Genomic DNA, 16,205 nt, shown 5'->3' on the forward strand with positions numbered 1-16,205 from the left:
CTCTGCCGCAAACGGCTCCCGGCGCCGAGCCGGCTGAGCGCGGCCGCGGCGGCCACCTCGCGGCCGGGACGGGGCCGGGCCCCGCAGCCGCTCCGCAGGGCCGGGACGGCGGCAAAGGGGCCCCGCGGCCGCGTCCCCCGGGACCGACGGCTCCGAGCCGGCGGCCGGAAAGTTTGGCAAGTTCGCCCCGAGCCCGGGGCCGCTTCCTGCCGTCGGGGACCGGCCAGGGATGCAACAAGACGCCGCGGAGCAGAGCGGCTTCCCCTGGCAGGACGCGCTCGGCGATGCCGGCCCCCGCCTCCCGTTCCGCTGCCCGCGCTGCGGCGAGCGCAGCCGGTTCCGGAGCCTGTCGGCGCTGAGGGCGCACCTGGAGTACGGCCACGGCTACGAGGAGCGGGGCGCTCCGCCCAAAGGCGGCCCCGCGTCCCCGCGGAAGGGCGCGGGCCCGGCCTCGCCTCCGGAGCCCTGCGGGCCGGGCGGCGCCACGCGGTACGTGCCCTGCGCCGGCTGCTGCGACGCCTCGAGCGGCAGCGCCGAGGGCCGGCGGGCGCTGGAGGCCGAGCGGGGCCCCGGCTGCTGCGTGGCCGGCTATGGGCCCGCCGGACCGACACGCTCGCGGCTCCCCTCGCCCGTCCTGCCCGCCGCCGACTCCAAGGCCTCGTTCGAGGCGCACGTCAGGGAGAAGTTCAGCAGGATGGTGGAGGCCGTGGACAAAACGATCGAGAAGCGGATCGACAAGCTTACCAAAGAGCTGGCGCAGAAAACGGCGGAGCTGCTGGAGGTGCGGGCGGCCTTCGTGCAGCTCTCCCAGAAGAAGCAGGAGGTGCAGCGGAGGGAGCGCGCCCTGAGCCGGCAGGTGGACGTGGCGGTGGAGATGATCGCGGCCTTGAAGCAGCGGCTCACAGAGTCTGAGGAGGAGCTGCACCGCAAGGAGGAGTAAGTGGGGAGCCCTGTAAGCGCGCCCGGCCGCCCCGGGGAGCAGCAAGGGAAGATTCGGTCTCTGTATAAGTGTAGGAATGGCCTGGCGGTCAGCAGCAGCCAAAGGTGGTGTTTCTAGAGCCGTGGCAGGTAGGCACGGCTGGAGCGGGTGGCTTCCACACTTGGAGGCATGGCCACCGGCTTTGACACTGGCTAGTGCCTGTTGTGCGACCCTACTTCGTGGGGTTGAAGCACACGAGCTGTCATCAGCACATAGTCTGATGTACGCTGACGCCTCTGATCCATTATCTTCTATGGAAGAGATGCTTGGATCAGTGCTGTAGGAAATAGGCAGCAAAACCAAGTAGCATCTTTTCCCTGAAGCCATTGCACCACGAGGGGTGCCATGCATGGAGCTGGGCTGTGCAGCAGCAGAGCCGTGCTGGAGGCGGTGCTGGATTGGACAGCAAACTACAACACCAGGCGGTGGCAGGACCAGGATCCAGCTGCCAGAGTCATTCTGACTAACCTGGTCCATCTCAAAAACATGTCTGGGATGCAGCCATGAAAAGCGTAGTGATAGCTGATACATTATTTATACGTGATCTACATAGTTTATGCAGCACTTGATGAAGCCTTTAAGGCTTTTTGGAGCGGCACTGCTTATTTTAGAGAATTGCAAATGAAGAGTCTTGGTAATGGAATGCCTCTAGACCAGTTTACCAGCTCACAAAGGGAGATGCTGGTTGCCATGACGCTGATCTTGGAAGAAATAAGGAAGGTGGTGTAGGAGTTCAGTGTGGGAAGTTTGGAGGGCTTTCATCGCTCCTTCCTGCAGCTTAATCTAAGGACTAGAAAGGAAAGGTGCTGATGGCTCCTGTATCTGTAGGAGTCATTACAGAGAGGCTGTGCTGTAGATCACTTGGGAGAATGGACAGCAAAGGTGGTGGGGTTCAAACCCATCTTCCTTGAGGGGATATTCAACAGTACTACCGAATTCTGAAATATCAGGTGATCTTCATAGACAGTACATCTCAAGGACTCAAGATGAAGCTAAAGATAATAGTGGATATTAGGGAGTTGGGAGAGGGATTTGAGAGGAAGAAAGCAGAAGGAAGCTGTGAAGATACCTTATGGTTTGAAGCAGTTTTGATATTCCCACCTAGCCAAGTTCCCTCTATGGGCTCACAGCATGATTCACCCTACTTGTTCTAGAAAAGTATCCCAGTGTGAAATTGCTCCATGAAGGTCGTGCAGACTAGAGAGGGACCTCAGGTAAGCAGCCATATGAGGCTGGAACACTGAACTTCACATACCCAAAGTTAAATGATATGAACCATTCCCCAAACTAGACGCAAGGTATGCTGAAAAATGCACCATTTCTGATCTCCAAGAAAAACGTGCTTCCTGAGACAAAGCAGGAAGTGTTTGGTAGTGCTGCAGAAGAGGAGACCTCCTGGAAAAAGAGCAAGTGGGGAAATGGAGGTACAATGAGGGCGATATGAGGGGAATGACAAAGTAATTTCTGGGACCTGTCTATATATTCATTCCTTTCTGTGTTCAAAAGTTTAATTATTCGGTGTGCCAAAAAGACCTTCTTCAAAAAGGAGGATCTGAACTTTGATTTCTGGAAGAGGTCCAGATGATTAGAAAGCCAAACAGGGCAGCTTAATGGAAATTGCAGAAGCAGGAGTTCTTGCTGCAGACTGTGAAAAGTCAAAGGCAGCCCTCAGGGACTGCTCTGATACTTGCTGACCTTCAAAAATAAATGCTTTCATCAGTTTCTTTGGACTTTTTATTTATTTATTTATTTTTCCTACAGCAGCCTTGTAAATATGGATAACTTTTCTCAGAAGTGGTACTGATGTTGAACCACCATAACTGAGAACTTATCTTTCTTTCCTCGTTGAGGAGGAAAAAGAAAACAACTTTCTCTCAGAAACATTTCTGTATCGTGCTCTTCCTAAGGAAGGAAAGCGGTCTTTGGTTCCAGTGATTGTCCTGGTTACCAGATACCATGGAACAGGGAAATGCAAAAACCATAAATCATATTATTACACACTTCTAGATCTCAGAGACTGGACTATGGCTACTATAAATCAGCCTGGGGGTAAAATAAAATACGTTCATCCACAAGGGGAAAGAAATTTTAGCTCAAATCTTAGATGAGGTCACATAACTTCTTCTTTGGAGACTTTTCTAGAGGAAAAAGTTGACAGCTGGTAAGGGGTAGGACAGGTGTGGGTACCACACTAAGGAAACCAATACGTTGTTTAAGCATTATTACTCTAAGCACAGAAAAGTCTTACAGCAGGTGCTGCAGCCTCATCACATTTAGAATGCTGAAAGGCCAAAGCTGCCTTTTATTTTTTTCCTTTTTTAATTATCTGGAGGGCAGTAGTGGTAATGAAAGCTACATCTGGTAGAGAAGCAGGCACAGCTACCAAAGAGAAGTTCCACTCTCAGCTGGACTCTGGGCAGTTCTGCTGAAATAGCTACAGGGTGAAGCCTTTAGCAACAAGCAAGCAAACCATTCAGTTTAAAAAGGTGTCCCAAGAGGAGATGTCCAGCATCTGATGAATGAGTGTGCAAATCAGCACAAGAACTGTGATCTTAATGCTGAGACACGGACGTTTTCCCCAAAGGGATAAGGTTGCATAGAATAAGACACCAAAAAAAACACCCCAGTCAAACTAAAACCACCTACAAATTCCTCTTCTAGATGACAGCTAGAGGCTGGCTTCTGGAACTCATGTAAAAACAGCAAAACCTTCAGCAGTGACTTAATTCCACTTGGTCTCTTAATAGGGGCATACGTGCAGTAAGTTGTCATCTCTGACAGTACTTGTTTAACCTGTCTGATACGCTTGTTTTAAGACTGTCTGGTTGTGCCTCTGCTCAGGTACAGCCTGCAATAAAAGGGCTATTTCAGAATAGCTGTTGTGGTGAGTGATTACTTCTGCCATTGCCTTCACCGAAAACTTGCAGTTAATGAAATTTGGGGTAAATAACAGCTTGACAGTGAGGTTTAGAGTTATCTCTTACAGACCACTGCAACTGATGCTTTCTCTAAAATATCAGTTTTCCTTTAAGTACAAGCTTCAGCTGTACAACAGAAGTTTTGCTTTTTACTCTAAGAATATGCCCACAGCTAGATGTCGTTCTTCAACCCTTGGTTTCCAGGCATCCTACTCCCTCTTCCCCACCTCCTTTCATCTTCCCACTCAGGAGATTGCCCCTCCTCCCCCTTGCTTGTACTGGCTCAAGTGTCCCACAGAATGAGTCTGTGAATTAAAGCATTTTAATCTTCACAGCGTCACCCCAATAAGTTCAGGGCTCAGATCTAGACCACAACCGAGTGAATGGGTGCAACTGATAGGACAGCGAGAGGAGGAGGTGTGAATCTCTTAAATCAGATGTGCTGATATTGGTGCAGGAATGTGAAACCACAGTCTAATGAGTTATAGATGCCAGCCTTTAGGCAGTAACGCCAATGGGATGATGGATCGGGTCAGCGGCATTAATACTTCATGAATGTATATGCTTTAAATATTTTCACAATGAAAACTTGCTTTGGTAGGAACTCTGCTGTCCTCGGGTACAATAACGAAAGGATTTGTTTCTCTGTCCGCTTTAGGCAGAGGTATTCAAAGTATTCAAATTCTGTAAAGGGATTTGATACTTGGGCACGGAGTTGGCACAGAGCCTTGTGCTTGTCCGCCTACAGAGCAGTTGCAGGTGTCAAAGTTGCTGTAAATAGTCCCAGGACCAGTGTTATCTGTCCGTAGGAGGGTTTGGTTGCAATGTGTGAAACCATTATCCCTTACTGTCAGTTGTTAAGGAGCTGGAGCTGCCCCAGCCTCTGCATCTACTTTGGGTATTGCATGTTTATCTGCAAACACTAAGAGTAGCATCAGGGTCCATGTGCCAACAACTGCCCTGGTAACACAAACTATAAGTCAATAGTTTGTTGTTCCCTCTTGCTTTACTCACCCTGGGAAGGAGCACTCGCCCCTCCTAAAAGAGTTTGCCTGAGGGAGGTTGCAGCTCCTGAGACAAAGGAGGAAACTGCCTCTTTTCTCTGATGCCTGGTCATAGCCCTTCAACAAACCATTATGCTACACAATGTTTGCTAATGTAAGTCTTGCAAACTATAGGCAAACAGACTAAATCACTGCTGCCTGTTAAGGAAATTTACATATGTGCAAACTGCAGCATCATGTACTCCACTTGTAAAATGCTGTGGCAGGATCTAGACCTTACAGAGCTCTTAAAGGCTAGGATGCAGTGGAATGAAAAGAGGCTGGAGGCTGACAGAGCAGAGGAAAATGAAGGAGCACAGCAGAGTGGGAAAGAGGTGTCACTGAGAACAGAAGGGTTCCAGGAGAACTAATAGCAATGCATAACCTTTCCTTAATATAGCAGAGGTGCTGCAGATGTACAACAGTCAGCCTAAGGTAGCAGAGACTTCCAAACAGAAAGGGCAGCGCTTCAGGTCTGAAAATGATCAGAGGACTGGAGCTCCTCCCTGAGCAAGAAAGGTTGAGGGAGTTGGACTTGTTGAGCTCAGAACCTGATTGCAGCCTTCCAGTAGTTCAGGGGAGCTTATAAACAGGAAGGAGACTGTCATTCTACGCAGTCTGATAGTGACGGGCCCCAGCTAGAAGGCCAGCAGCATTGCAGACCACGCACAGTTCTCCACCCTAATAAATTTCTGTCCTTTAAGTTTCCCATCCACTGCAAAGAGGAGAGTGCCATCAGCTTCATAAATCCAGAGTGGAATTGTGAAATGAAAGGAATTGCAGTGCTGTAAGTGAGGTGACAGTAACGTCTTAAACACGGTCTCTGTGAGTTTAGATTAGCTTCTTCCTATGCATTCTTTGATGGCTCTTTATTACCAGGTCACTCTGAACAAGCACAGTCACAGCCCTAAAACTAGAAAGGGTTGGCAGAGCTTAACAAGCAGGCACCTCTCCATTTCTTAGGCCAGATTTTGTGGGTAAGTTAATATAAACTAACATTCACAAATGTTCTCATCCAAAAAATATGTGCTGGTTTATAGCTCATTTCTACCACTAGATCATCCATGTGTACAACCCATGGATGCTCTCTGCTGTGGTCTAGAACAGACTGATGCAGCTTGAAGTCTAAATGGCAGATCTGCATAGCTGACCACTTGTGCCTAACTTCATAAGGCAAAAACAGCACACTTAAAATAATAATTGTCTTCAACAATGCTGAGTTAATCTTTGATGAAATGCAGAGAGGCTTTGGATTTGTTATAAACAAACAAAGCTCTGAAAGGCTATTACTGCTACAAAGCATTTCCCAGTTTAAGCTTAAAATGCTTTTAATCTCAGGCGCTGGATTTCAAATGAACATGAACTAATCATGCTCTTTTTCGTTTGGCAGGCATTGGTTCTCCCAACTCCCACACCCTAAGTTCTGTACAAAGCAAAAGAGCACGGCTTCATTGGCAGAGTAGGAGCTGTTTATCCAGGCTTTATTAACTGGGGAAATCCTGCATGCCCAGATTTGCCATTTTTCATAATATGTTGCTCACTGTAACCAAACGTCTCCCACTCAGAGCTCCTGAAAGAAGAGGCCCAAATGGCAGCCTATGTATTACCAGTATGCAGAGCCCTTCCAAATGAGCTCTGTTTCTGCACAGCTGAGATCTTTCCGAGTCAGCAGTGCTATCTGTTGCTTCCAATTGTGTTACAAGAAATATTTCTGAACTCCTGACCTAAAACTTGGTCTTCCCACACACATACTCCTTGCCTGATCATCTCTAGATTCTCTCTTAATCTCCTATATTCCCACTAGTTCCAAATCCCAACACGGCTCTTGGAAGTACTTGCAGGATTACAACCAGAATGGAGCTCAGTGGCCACAGTAGCTCTTTTAATTTAGGAACTACCACAGCAGCTACATTAACCTTCTGTAAGACTGCAATGAGCCTGGAAGATTCCATACACTTCATGATTCAGGTCAGACAGGTACATTTCTAAGTAGAAAAGGAGAAGGTGGATCTGTTTTCAGATAGGTGGCTGCGTCCAGGGACTACAAGAGGTGAATGGTGGTGCTTAATGATAACAACATTTCTGTCCAGTGGCCTGCAGACCAACAAGACTGTTTGCAAGAGATCTAGTAACGGGACAAAAACACTCAAACCCACTGCCTATAAACTTGAATTCAACATTCAGAGTTCCAGATCTTCACTCAGTGTTTGAAAAAATGCTGAAATCCCTTAATAAAGGAGGATGGTAATTAGTCATCGTGGCAAATCACCATGAAGAAAGGGGGAAGCATCAATAATTCTTTGACAGCAGCAAGACCAGAGCCCCTCCCATTATTTGTTACCTCTCTGCAATCTTTTTGTCTTACAGAGAAGTTGTTACTTTCAACCACTTCCTTGAAGAAGCGGCAGAAAAAGAAGTGAGGGGAAAAGCCAGACTGCAGCACTTCATCGAGAACCTGTTGCAGCGTGTGGATCTGGCAGAAAGGCAGCTAGAGTATTACCAAAATCAGCAGATTGCGTGCAACCACACGGGTGGCAGTGACCACGTGGTAAGCCAGCAAGTTCTTTCATTAATTGTCACCCACCGCTCAGGGGAAAGTGCTCAGCTTTGAATGTGAGTAGGCTCAGTGAGACAAGCTAATTGCTGCTCCAGACAGGTTTGCATTTGTACAACATTTCTTTAGACTTATGTTTATTTATGTTTTAACCACCACTTCACGTATTTGTCATGCCACACGTGGAACGTGTGTTAGGCAATAAAAGGTAAGTTTCAAACAATTCTGTACCTCGTATTGAAACCTGAAAAGTCTCACTCATGTGAGTTTTGTTTGCTGCTTAGAGCTCTGATGATCTGATGGTGGTGTGGAAAACAATCTGGATTTGTAACCTTGCATAACCTGATCATAGGACAGAGAACAAAGGCAGCAGACAGACGAAAACTCCAGCTTTGTGGCTTTACAGCTGCAGTCAGGAACTGGTACATTAGGGATGGAAAGAATGGCGATAACTGTAAGTGCTGCTGCTACACAAAGCCACACAAAACAAGGCTGGTGCTTCCTTCCTCCTTACTGATACTGATGCTGAACTGGCAGTTCATGGGTCCTGGTGGTCATACAGCAGAAAAATTAACCTGGCAGAACAGCTAACCTGGCAAAGGGTGGGAAAAGTAGAAGTGGTGGTAAGGCACTGTGCCATGTGAAAACCACGGTGCTGTTAGTGACCAAACACACCCTAATCCTTGCTCTTGCTGTGGTTTCCTGCAGAACCAGCTGTGGGACTTTGAATAATGGGTCAGACTTGAAGCAGTAAACTGGGAATGAAAAGCAGGGTGGGTCTTGCACTGGCTTGGGGTGGCCAGATGGGTAGACTTACTGGCCAGAGAACACTTAATGAACTTCTCGGGGCTGCAGCAGTGTGGAAAAGGTTGAGGGAACAATACATAGAAGCATAGTTCATCCTATCTTAACTCCACCTAAGCCAGACTTTATTTCCCTTTGAACAAAGAAAGGAACAGAGAGGATGAGAGCATCTAGAGATGGGAAAGGGAGAGAAGATAGTAATTAAATATTTGCCAGATTGTTATTTTTTTCCAGCTTTGGCTATTTGGCTTTGCTGGAAACACTTTCCCTTGCATCACATACTGACAGTTTTTTGGAGATCGTGAAGATTTGCAGGAAAGAGATGGATCCCCACAGCAGACATGTAAGCCTGCTAGCAGTTCAGCTTGCTTGCTTGTCAGGGACTTGTAGGAAGAGTGAGCAGATTCCACATCAGACTTCACAGACTAGAAACCACTTCTGGCAGAACATTGCTTTTAAGAATAACTATTCTCATTATTACTGCTAAAACTCGGTGTTTTCCCTACAGTGCATTATATTTTTGTGGCAAGTTTTATCCACGTGACTTCCACAGTGAATTTCAATTCCAGTGAATACCCTGTATTATGTGTGTTAAATAGTCACTCTTCCTCATGGAGGTGAGATGAGAGACATTTCATCAGGCACTGTAATAAACAGGCACCTAGTGGTGGAAAGCAAAGGTTCCCCATACCACTTGGAAGACAAAGACCTATAGGCAAGAGCCAAATAAATGTAGATGTGCTGAAATGTTGCATAAGACATCTCAGCCAGTGTCTGTGAGATTCTTGAGGGGGGCTGTAAAGATGGATCTCAGTATTAAATCTTCTCCCATACTCTTGATGTGTTTACCGGGATCCTTGGCTCAGCAGTGTTCCCTGGGGAAGGCAGTGAATTTTAAGGCAGCTGACCTGCTTTCTGAGTGACTTCAGCATTCCTTTCAGGTCACCCATCCAAATATTGACCAGCCTGACCTTCAGGAGGTAATTACAGAAAAGCACACCATGGGATGGCTCCAGACTCCTATCCAAGACAGATGACAGCAAAGTCAGGCTGGGCACGAGTCCATCTACAAAGTGTGGACAATACCAGGGACACAGGGAACATTTGCTTGGCTCAGTGACTTCATTAAATGATACTCAAAGGCTCAGAGTAGAGATACTGACAGGAGATCAATGATAAGAAGCCAGGCGGTACCCAGACTGCGTTAGGCTGAGCTGGTATTAAGCGCTTCCTTTCCTGACCCCCAGTGAAAGAGGGGCTAGATAAAGTGATACCAAGCTGTCAACCAACCTCTTGTAAAAAACAAAGCCCTGCAAAGATGTGCCAACACTGCAACTACACTGTCCCTACTTAATATTGAGATTTGGGGTGGGAAGAGCAAGAAACACTTCTGTTCTCATTCACCAGCCTTGAGTGCTGCTGCAGGAAAGCCAGAGGCTGGTAGCTGAAGCTTCCTAGCTGCTCATATAAAGGAAATGTTATCACTGCAAAATTAAGGGGTCTGAGAAAAAATTAATTTAATACAGCTTATTCAAGCACTGTCCCTTGTTAATTGTCTTCAACATAGTAATTACTTCTTATTGTTCTGTACTGCTTAATCTAATGTGAAGCATCTCTGTTCAGCCCACACTTGCTTAGCAGTTTACTGTGATTATCATTAGGATAAAAATAGTGGGGAGAAATTCCAACCACAAAGTTTTAAAAACAAAATAAATTGGAGCAATAATAATCTGCAAGAAGGTTTTTTTCTAAATTTCTTTCATGAATATTCTTTTAGTGCTAACAGGAGGTGTGAATAGAAATGGGATTTTGAAGACTAAATTACATGTATTTTACCCCCACATCTCAGCTACTTGATAATTTAATATTAATACATTTTCTCTTTCTGTTTTCCTTGCAGTTTACAGACATTTCATTAAACAAGAAACCCAGATGCCTGTACGTATGTCTTCTTATTCTTTTCTTACCTAGAGATGTAACTTGCTGTGCTTACATTGTTGCTTTTGCGTTTCAAATTGAACCCAGAGCCTGAATCAGGTTGGGTTTGATCAGGTTCTGTACCTGAGGGTGGTCCATCATTATGTGACGTAATAGAAGAATACCAAATTACTGCCAAATCATAATAAAATGAAATATTTTTAAAGGAGAAAAGAATATTTTTATGTAAAATAAATGACTTTCCATTGAACTCTACTAGCCTATTGCAACACTACAGTTCCGGAGTCTGTTTGGTAAACACAGACCAGGATTTGGCTGAAAATATCTGTAACATTCTGTAGGTAGGAGAGAGACAGTTGTCATTTCCTAACTGACAGTAACACTGTCGACTTAAAAATCACGTGTAAACAGGCAAGTGTTCTCAGAAAATACTGGTGCTAACAACATCTCAGGTTACTCAAGCAGCTGTTCTGGGAGCAGCAGAACTAATCTGGGCTGTTTTCCTAAGGTACGAGTGACTTTGTATTTTCTTTTCAGGCCTGTAGTTGCTATAATATGATGGTAATCAAGGAAGATAGAAATGTAATAAAACCAGTTAAGTTAGTTACTGATTTGGTGAGCTGAGTCCTTCCACTTGAGAAGCCTCTGGTCTAAATGTAGCACATTTTAGAGCGCAAAGGCACATGTGAAACTGTTCAGAGGTTTCTGTTTAACTGCTGATAAAGCTCCCCTTTCAAAAGGCACTGCCAAAACCAGCATTCAGTGGTAGCCCCTTTATTCTGAATGATCAGATTAAGAATATTTTAACTTGTCCCATGAAACACAGAGGAGAAGATGCTCACAGGGGCAGGGGAGTTTTATTTTGCTCTGCCCATTCTGTAGGTGAAGGCAAACTCTGATTTTTCAAAAAGCAGCCTTGAAATGGCGCCAGATTTGAAGGAAAAAGACACATGAAGAGGAACAGATTTTGTTGGTACCACATATGAGTTTGAACCACATGTGTTGGTACCACATTTGTATTTGAAACAGAGGGTCCCTGTGCAATTACGTGTAGAGGAGGGGAAGGGGCACAACCAGAAAGGTGTTAGGTTGGACAGTTCAGTATTGGTGACTATTGCTGTAAATCAAGGAGAATGGCACGGGGAGAACAAAGTGAGGTTGTACATCCTTATGGGGGAGGCTGTTGCTGTGGCACTCACAAGCTGCAGCTTTTTCCAAAGCTGGCTTTGTCAGTGTGCAATATTGCTTAACTCCCAGGACAATTAATAGCAGATAGGTGGTTTCCAGACACGGCAAACTAACGAAAATAGCCCTGTGGGAACTCTTAAGAGGCAGCACATGTGCTCTTCTCATTGATCGTAGCAGCTAGTGCCTGCACCCATAGTAATGCTGTTACACCACATGTACCTCTTGTAAAATATTTTGAGATGATGTTAAAAGGGACTGTAATATTCTTAGTTGAGCTGTGGCTTAAAGATAAAATCACAGAGCAGAAGGCTTGGCTCTGCTTGCACAGCACCACACATGTAACGGCCTGAGCTCATCAATTTCATCATCTCCTACTGGGCCTGAATCATCACAGAGAGAATAAAGAATTCAGCTTACTTTGGCTTATAAAATTTTGTACCCACCTTCACACCAATTTCTTTATTCTCCTTTCCTCTTCTCCCCTTTCATACTGCAGCCTAAAGCAGATCTAAAGAGTTCGAAGCTGGGTGGCCAGCAAAGAAGCAGTTGAGCTTCCTGAGCTACAGAGGTATCCTCAGATCCCACTAGCAGACCTCACAGTTCTTGCACCTGCTTATTGCTGTCATTGGAGCCAACATGGTCTTCCAAAGACTGCAGGGACAGCTGTTCTTTGTGGAGAGTTATTTTGAATGTTAACATTCCTTTAAAGAGGACGTAGACCTGAGCAAGGTGACAGCGCTCCAGTATCAGCAGAATCATGTCCTGAATGCTAGTCTAGGTGAAGATACACGAAGGGTCCACCGGTAATGTGTAGGAGCTCATGTAGTGAGGGATGCTTTTGAGTATTGAGAAATAGAATTCATATTGCAATTGTTTTTAACTTTCAGTCTGGCCCTGTAAAACAAGGCTGTTTTCTGCCTTCAGAATTATATGGGTTTGGGATATTGTGGACACCTTTCACATTGAAGAATTGAGTAATAATTATTGTTAATTGTTATTATTAATTTCAGGAGCAGAGGAAGTCAACACACTTCATATAACATCCCTGACACAAAGCCTCATTCCTTTCAGAAAGGAAGATGTTTGCTAAAAAAAGCAAAGGAAGAGAAAACCAGCCTGCAGCCAGTCAGATACTTCTATGAACCTGTTGATTGCCCAAGAGAAATATGGAGAGCACAAAAGAAGGGTGAACCAGTTTGCTCTGCCCGGAAATTGAGTGCAAAGTCCAAGATGGGTAAAAAGACCAAACAGCTATAGGAGCAGTAACACAGGAGCTTGGCTTCAGCAGAACCAATATTGAATGAAGTTAATCATCCCACTTTTTCCTATCCATCTGGCCACACAGAACGTATCAAATATAATATAAGGGAATATATACAATATGGTGTATTTATAATTCTTAGTAACGCCATTCCCTCTTTGGGCACTAAAAGAGAAGGGAAATTTTATTCAGTTTACACAGAGGGTTTTCTATCTATTTATTTATTTATAGAGCTTATTTTAAATGACTGCAGTTATCTTGCGGAGCAATACTGTGGCTGTATGTTTAATTATTTTAGTGGCAGCATGTGGCTTGGTGATTTATTTTCCATCTATGCTGTTGCTGAAGTTCAGAAGAATCCATTTAATCGGCACTCAAATAGTCACTCTTCCAGCCCAGGCAGGTATAAGATCAATGATTAACTGCTACCTGCACAGGCATACTTAGATGCAGAAAGCTTACTTGAGTTGCTTGGAGGCTGTTAATAGCAGCAGATTGCTACCCTGCCTCTTGGGTGCTTCTCCAGACCTGGCAGTGTAGCCCCCACCTGCACGGAGCGCGCTGAGCCTGGGCGGCAGCTGGCAGCAAGCAGCAGCAGCTGGAGGGCAGCAAGTGGCAGAGCAGAGCAGCACACTGCATTGCATGGCACCCTGCGTGAGGCTGTGCTTGTTGTGGGGCATGAGAGGGATGGAGTGGCTGTGATCATGACTGAAACCCTTCAGATCTTCATGAAGAATCCTTCCTTCCAAGGAGGATAGATTCTGGAATTTCAGCTGCAAACCCAAGAGTACGGAAGACTGCAGGATGGGAATTCCTGTGTTTACAGTGGTTTGTGCCAATTAAAAGGATCCTTACTCACCAGAGTATATATCAAGATGAGTTTTCCATGTGTATAGGTTTTTTTTGTGACATGAATCCTCATACCATGTTTACAAATAGGAACATCCTGTCCATGTTACCGATGGGATTTGTTTTCTCAAGAAAAATAATAGGTGGGACAAGTCCGCGTAATTTATTTTTAAATGCTCATATAACAGATGTAAATTGTTTTTGTGGAAGGTGATTTTTACAGTATGTGTCTAGAGACTTGTGACAAATGTTTTTCATTTTTATAACTGACTGTAAACAGAAATGAGTTTTAAAAGACAGCGTGTCACTATGATTACTGCTGCAATAAGCACCTGAGCTGCAATATTTTTAGAGCAGATGACCAGTCTGTTAGCTCAGATCAGGTAACTACAGATGTCATACATCTGTCACTGCACGGAGCTCCCGGAAAGTAGCTGAGTAAAGAAAGAGTATTATTCCTCACCTTCATTTTAAATGATGTTTGTGGAACAATCAGATGTATGTTTAAAGATTCTCAACACTGTTTGGATAGAAAGTCACAGTGTGAAACAAATTCAGGTATTTAGTTTGCAATGACATTTTAATATTTAACTGTGTCACAAGGCCACGCTTGGCCTTACGCTAAACATTGTGGTGGAAAGGATTTGTCAGTTGTGTTGCATGGGTTTTGGTCAGGTCGTGTGTAATGAGAACAGTCTTAGGCAAACCACGTCATAGGAACTACCTTTGATTTCTTCTGCTCCCACTTCCTACAGACATGAAAGCCCTTTTTTGAGGATAATGAAAGTGATCTTTATATTCCGTTCCTTAATTCACTTGGCACTGAAAGTATTATTTTTACATGCCTATCTACTCTGTTTGTCACCAAAGTTAAGTGCAACTACTAGTTCACTAATTAGATATTTATTTTACTATTTATTGCGCCAAAACCTTGACTGTAAGTTGTCCTTTTTTGGGGGGGAAAGAGAAAAAAAGAGAGTAAAAGAAGTTGCATGTTCCTAAACTTTTCAAATCCTAATTTATAGTTACTTGCTGAACAGATGCTGGGTTAGCTAACTGAAGAGAAATTGGATTGCACTGTAACCCCAGATAAAAGTTTTTAGAGTATAAACATTCTAATAATAAAGTTATATTTCTCAGTTATGGCGTTGTTTAACTTTGTGAAAATACAATGTGTCTACAAAAGCCTATCTAACAGGGAGAAAAAGACAGCAAGGAATAGTCCCCTTTGGACTTTGGCCTGATCCTCACACAAAGGGAGATTCAGGAGGAGCTGGATGCCCAGTTCCCAGACATTTTTAGAGCACCTTGTCCATAACTAAAGCCAGCTCAGAGCAGCACGTGTGCAGGCTGGGCCCTTACAGGTGACCTTTGCTTAAAACAAAATGTTCTAACACATGTAATGCTACCAGCCCGGAAAGCAAGAGACTAATTGAAACCCAGACCTCTAATGAGAGCTCTTCACGCACAAACCACAATGATTCTGAGATGCCCCTGCCAGCCAAAGAGAGTGCATTTTTGAAGCACTTGACTGTATTGGTCCCCTCTCCCCCCCATCTCAGTAGTAAAAACAGCCTTCTCCTGCCACAGCAGATCTAAAGACATTTCTTTTGTTTTCAAGAGTTACTGGAAATATTCAGCTAGATATTTGTACTCAGCAGGATGGCGGCCAATTAGAGCAGTTACCAAGCCAAACAAATTAGCACTTGTATCATCTCTAATAATCTCTTCCAATGCCACCAGCTCTTTTGGTCTCCTTGAGTGAAGTCCCACTATTCTCTGTCTTTATTCTGCGTCACCAAATAGTTGCCTCTATTTGTTCTTACATCAGGCTAATGCTGATTATTTCCATACATCCTGTCTGAAGTGGTTGGAGTGGACTATTTTAGTGCTTTCTGCAGCAGGCATGGACATTTATTATTATTTTTTTTTTTTAGAAAAAAATAATCCCAGAAATGATTTTATTACATGAAACATGCAACAAACTCTTAAAAATAGATCCTGTTGTGACATGAACAAAATGTCCTTTCCCGTTTTGCTGCTAATGCCACCCTATAGCCAGACACGTTTCATAGCCCGGTCTCTTGAATTACCAGCTGAGTGTCTCTCCAAGAAGACACAAGCAGCCCAGGGTCTGCCCTTGTCCCCTGTGAGAAGTGCTGTGCAGGCACCTGTTGGGCAGAAGCACGCGCCAGCCTCAGTGCTGCCTGCAGCCAGGCTGCCCAGTGGCATCTGAGCCAAGCCACGCGGGGCCACCCCCAGCCAGGGGCCCTGTGCAGGGACCAGCCTGCAGCATAAGGAACCCAAATAAGCCACAGCTTAAAGGACCTGAACCCACTGCTGCACAGAGCAGCTCCCCGGTACACCTATACCTGCCCCTGTAGCTCCTCACTTCCCAAGGCTGCTCAGGCTCCAACCAGCACTGCAAACAGTCTGGGACAATGAGAGGTGCAGGGGAATGCTGAAAAACAGTGCTGCATGCAGCACGTTCTGAAAACAGGTCTGAAAGGCACTGAGGATCCTCCTCAAAGGGCACTGCTGGGGGTGGTACCCGTCCCTCACCAGTCCTGTGCCCAAGGAAGTGCTTCAGCTGTGCTGGGAGCCAAGGGACCCACAGAAGGGGCAGGGGCTTCCATGTCCATCTGCAAAGCACTGTGCCGACACACTCCTA

The 16,205-nt window shown here is 45.2% G+C and overlaps 2 protein-coding genes across 7 annotated transcripts in view; one reads left to right on the forward strand and one right to left on the reverse strand.

Annotated features, from left to right (window-relative positions):
• The window catches only part of RTKN2 (rhotekin 2), a 179,543-nt gene that overhangs the window by 49,282 nt on the left and 114,056 nt on the right, over positions 1-16,205 (reverse strand). The window lies entirely within an intron of this gene.
• Positions 61-14,677, forward strand: ZNF365 (zinc finger protein 365). The gene is made up of 4 exons (XM_015866258.2): positions 61-936; positions 7,308-7,488; positions 10,199-10,236; positions 12,435-14,677. The coding sequence occupies exons 1-4, from the start codon at positions 230-232 to the stop codon at positions 12,679-12,681; spliced, it is 1,173 nt and encodes a 390-aa protein (XP_015721744.1). The 5' UTR covers positions 61-229; the 3' UTR covers positions 12,682-14,677.

Source organism: Coturnix japonica, chromosome 6 (genome assembly GCF_001577835.2).
Source record: "Coturnix japonica isolate 7356 chromosome 6, Coturnix japonica 2.1, whole genome shotgun sequence".
In the NCBI taxonomy this organism is placed as follows: Eukaryota; Metazoa; Chordata; class Aves; order Galliformes; family Phasianidae; genus Coturnix; species Coturnix japonica.

Bases quoted from the DNA above. Each gene is read 5' to 3' on its own strand.
- ZNF365 (XM_015866258.2), top strand. From the start codon at position 230: ATGCAACAAGACGCCGCGGAGCAGAGCGGCTTCCCCTGGCAGGACGCG. The intron at 937-7,307 runs GTAAGTGGGGAG...TTTGTCTTACAG, and splicing joins GAGCTGCACCGCAAGGAGGA to AGAAGTTGTTACTTTCAACC. The intron at 7,489-10,198 runs GTAAGCCAGCAA...TTTTCCTTGCAG, and splicing joins CGGGTGGCAGTGACCACGTG to TTTACAGACATTTCATTAAA.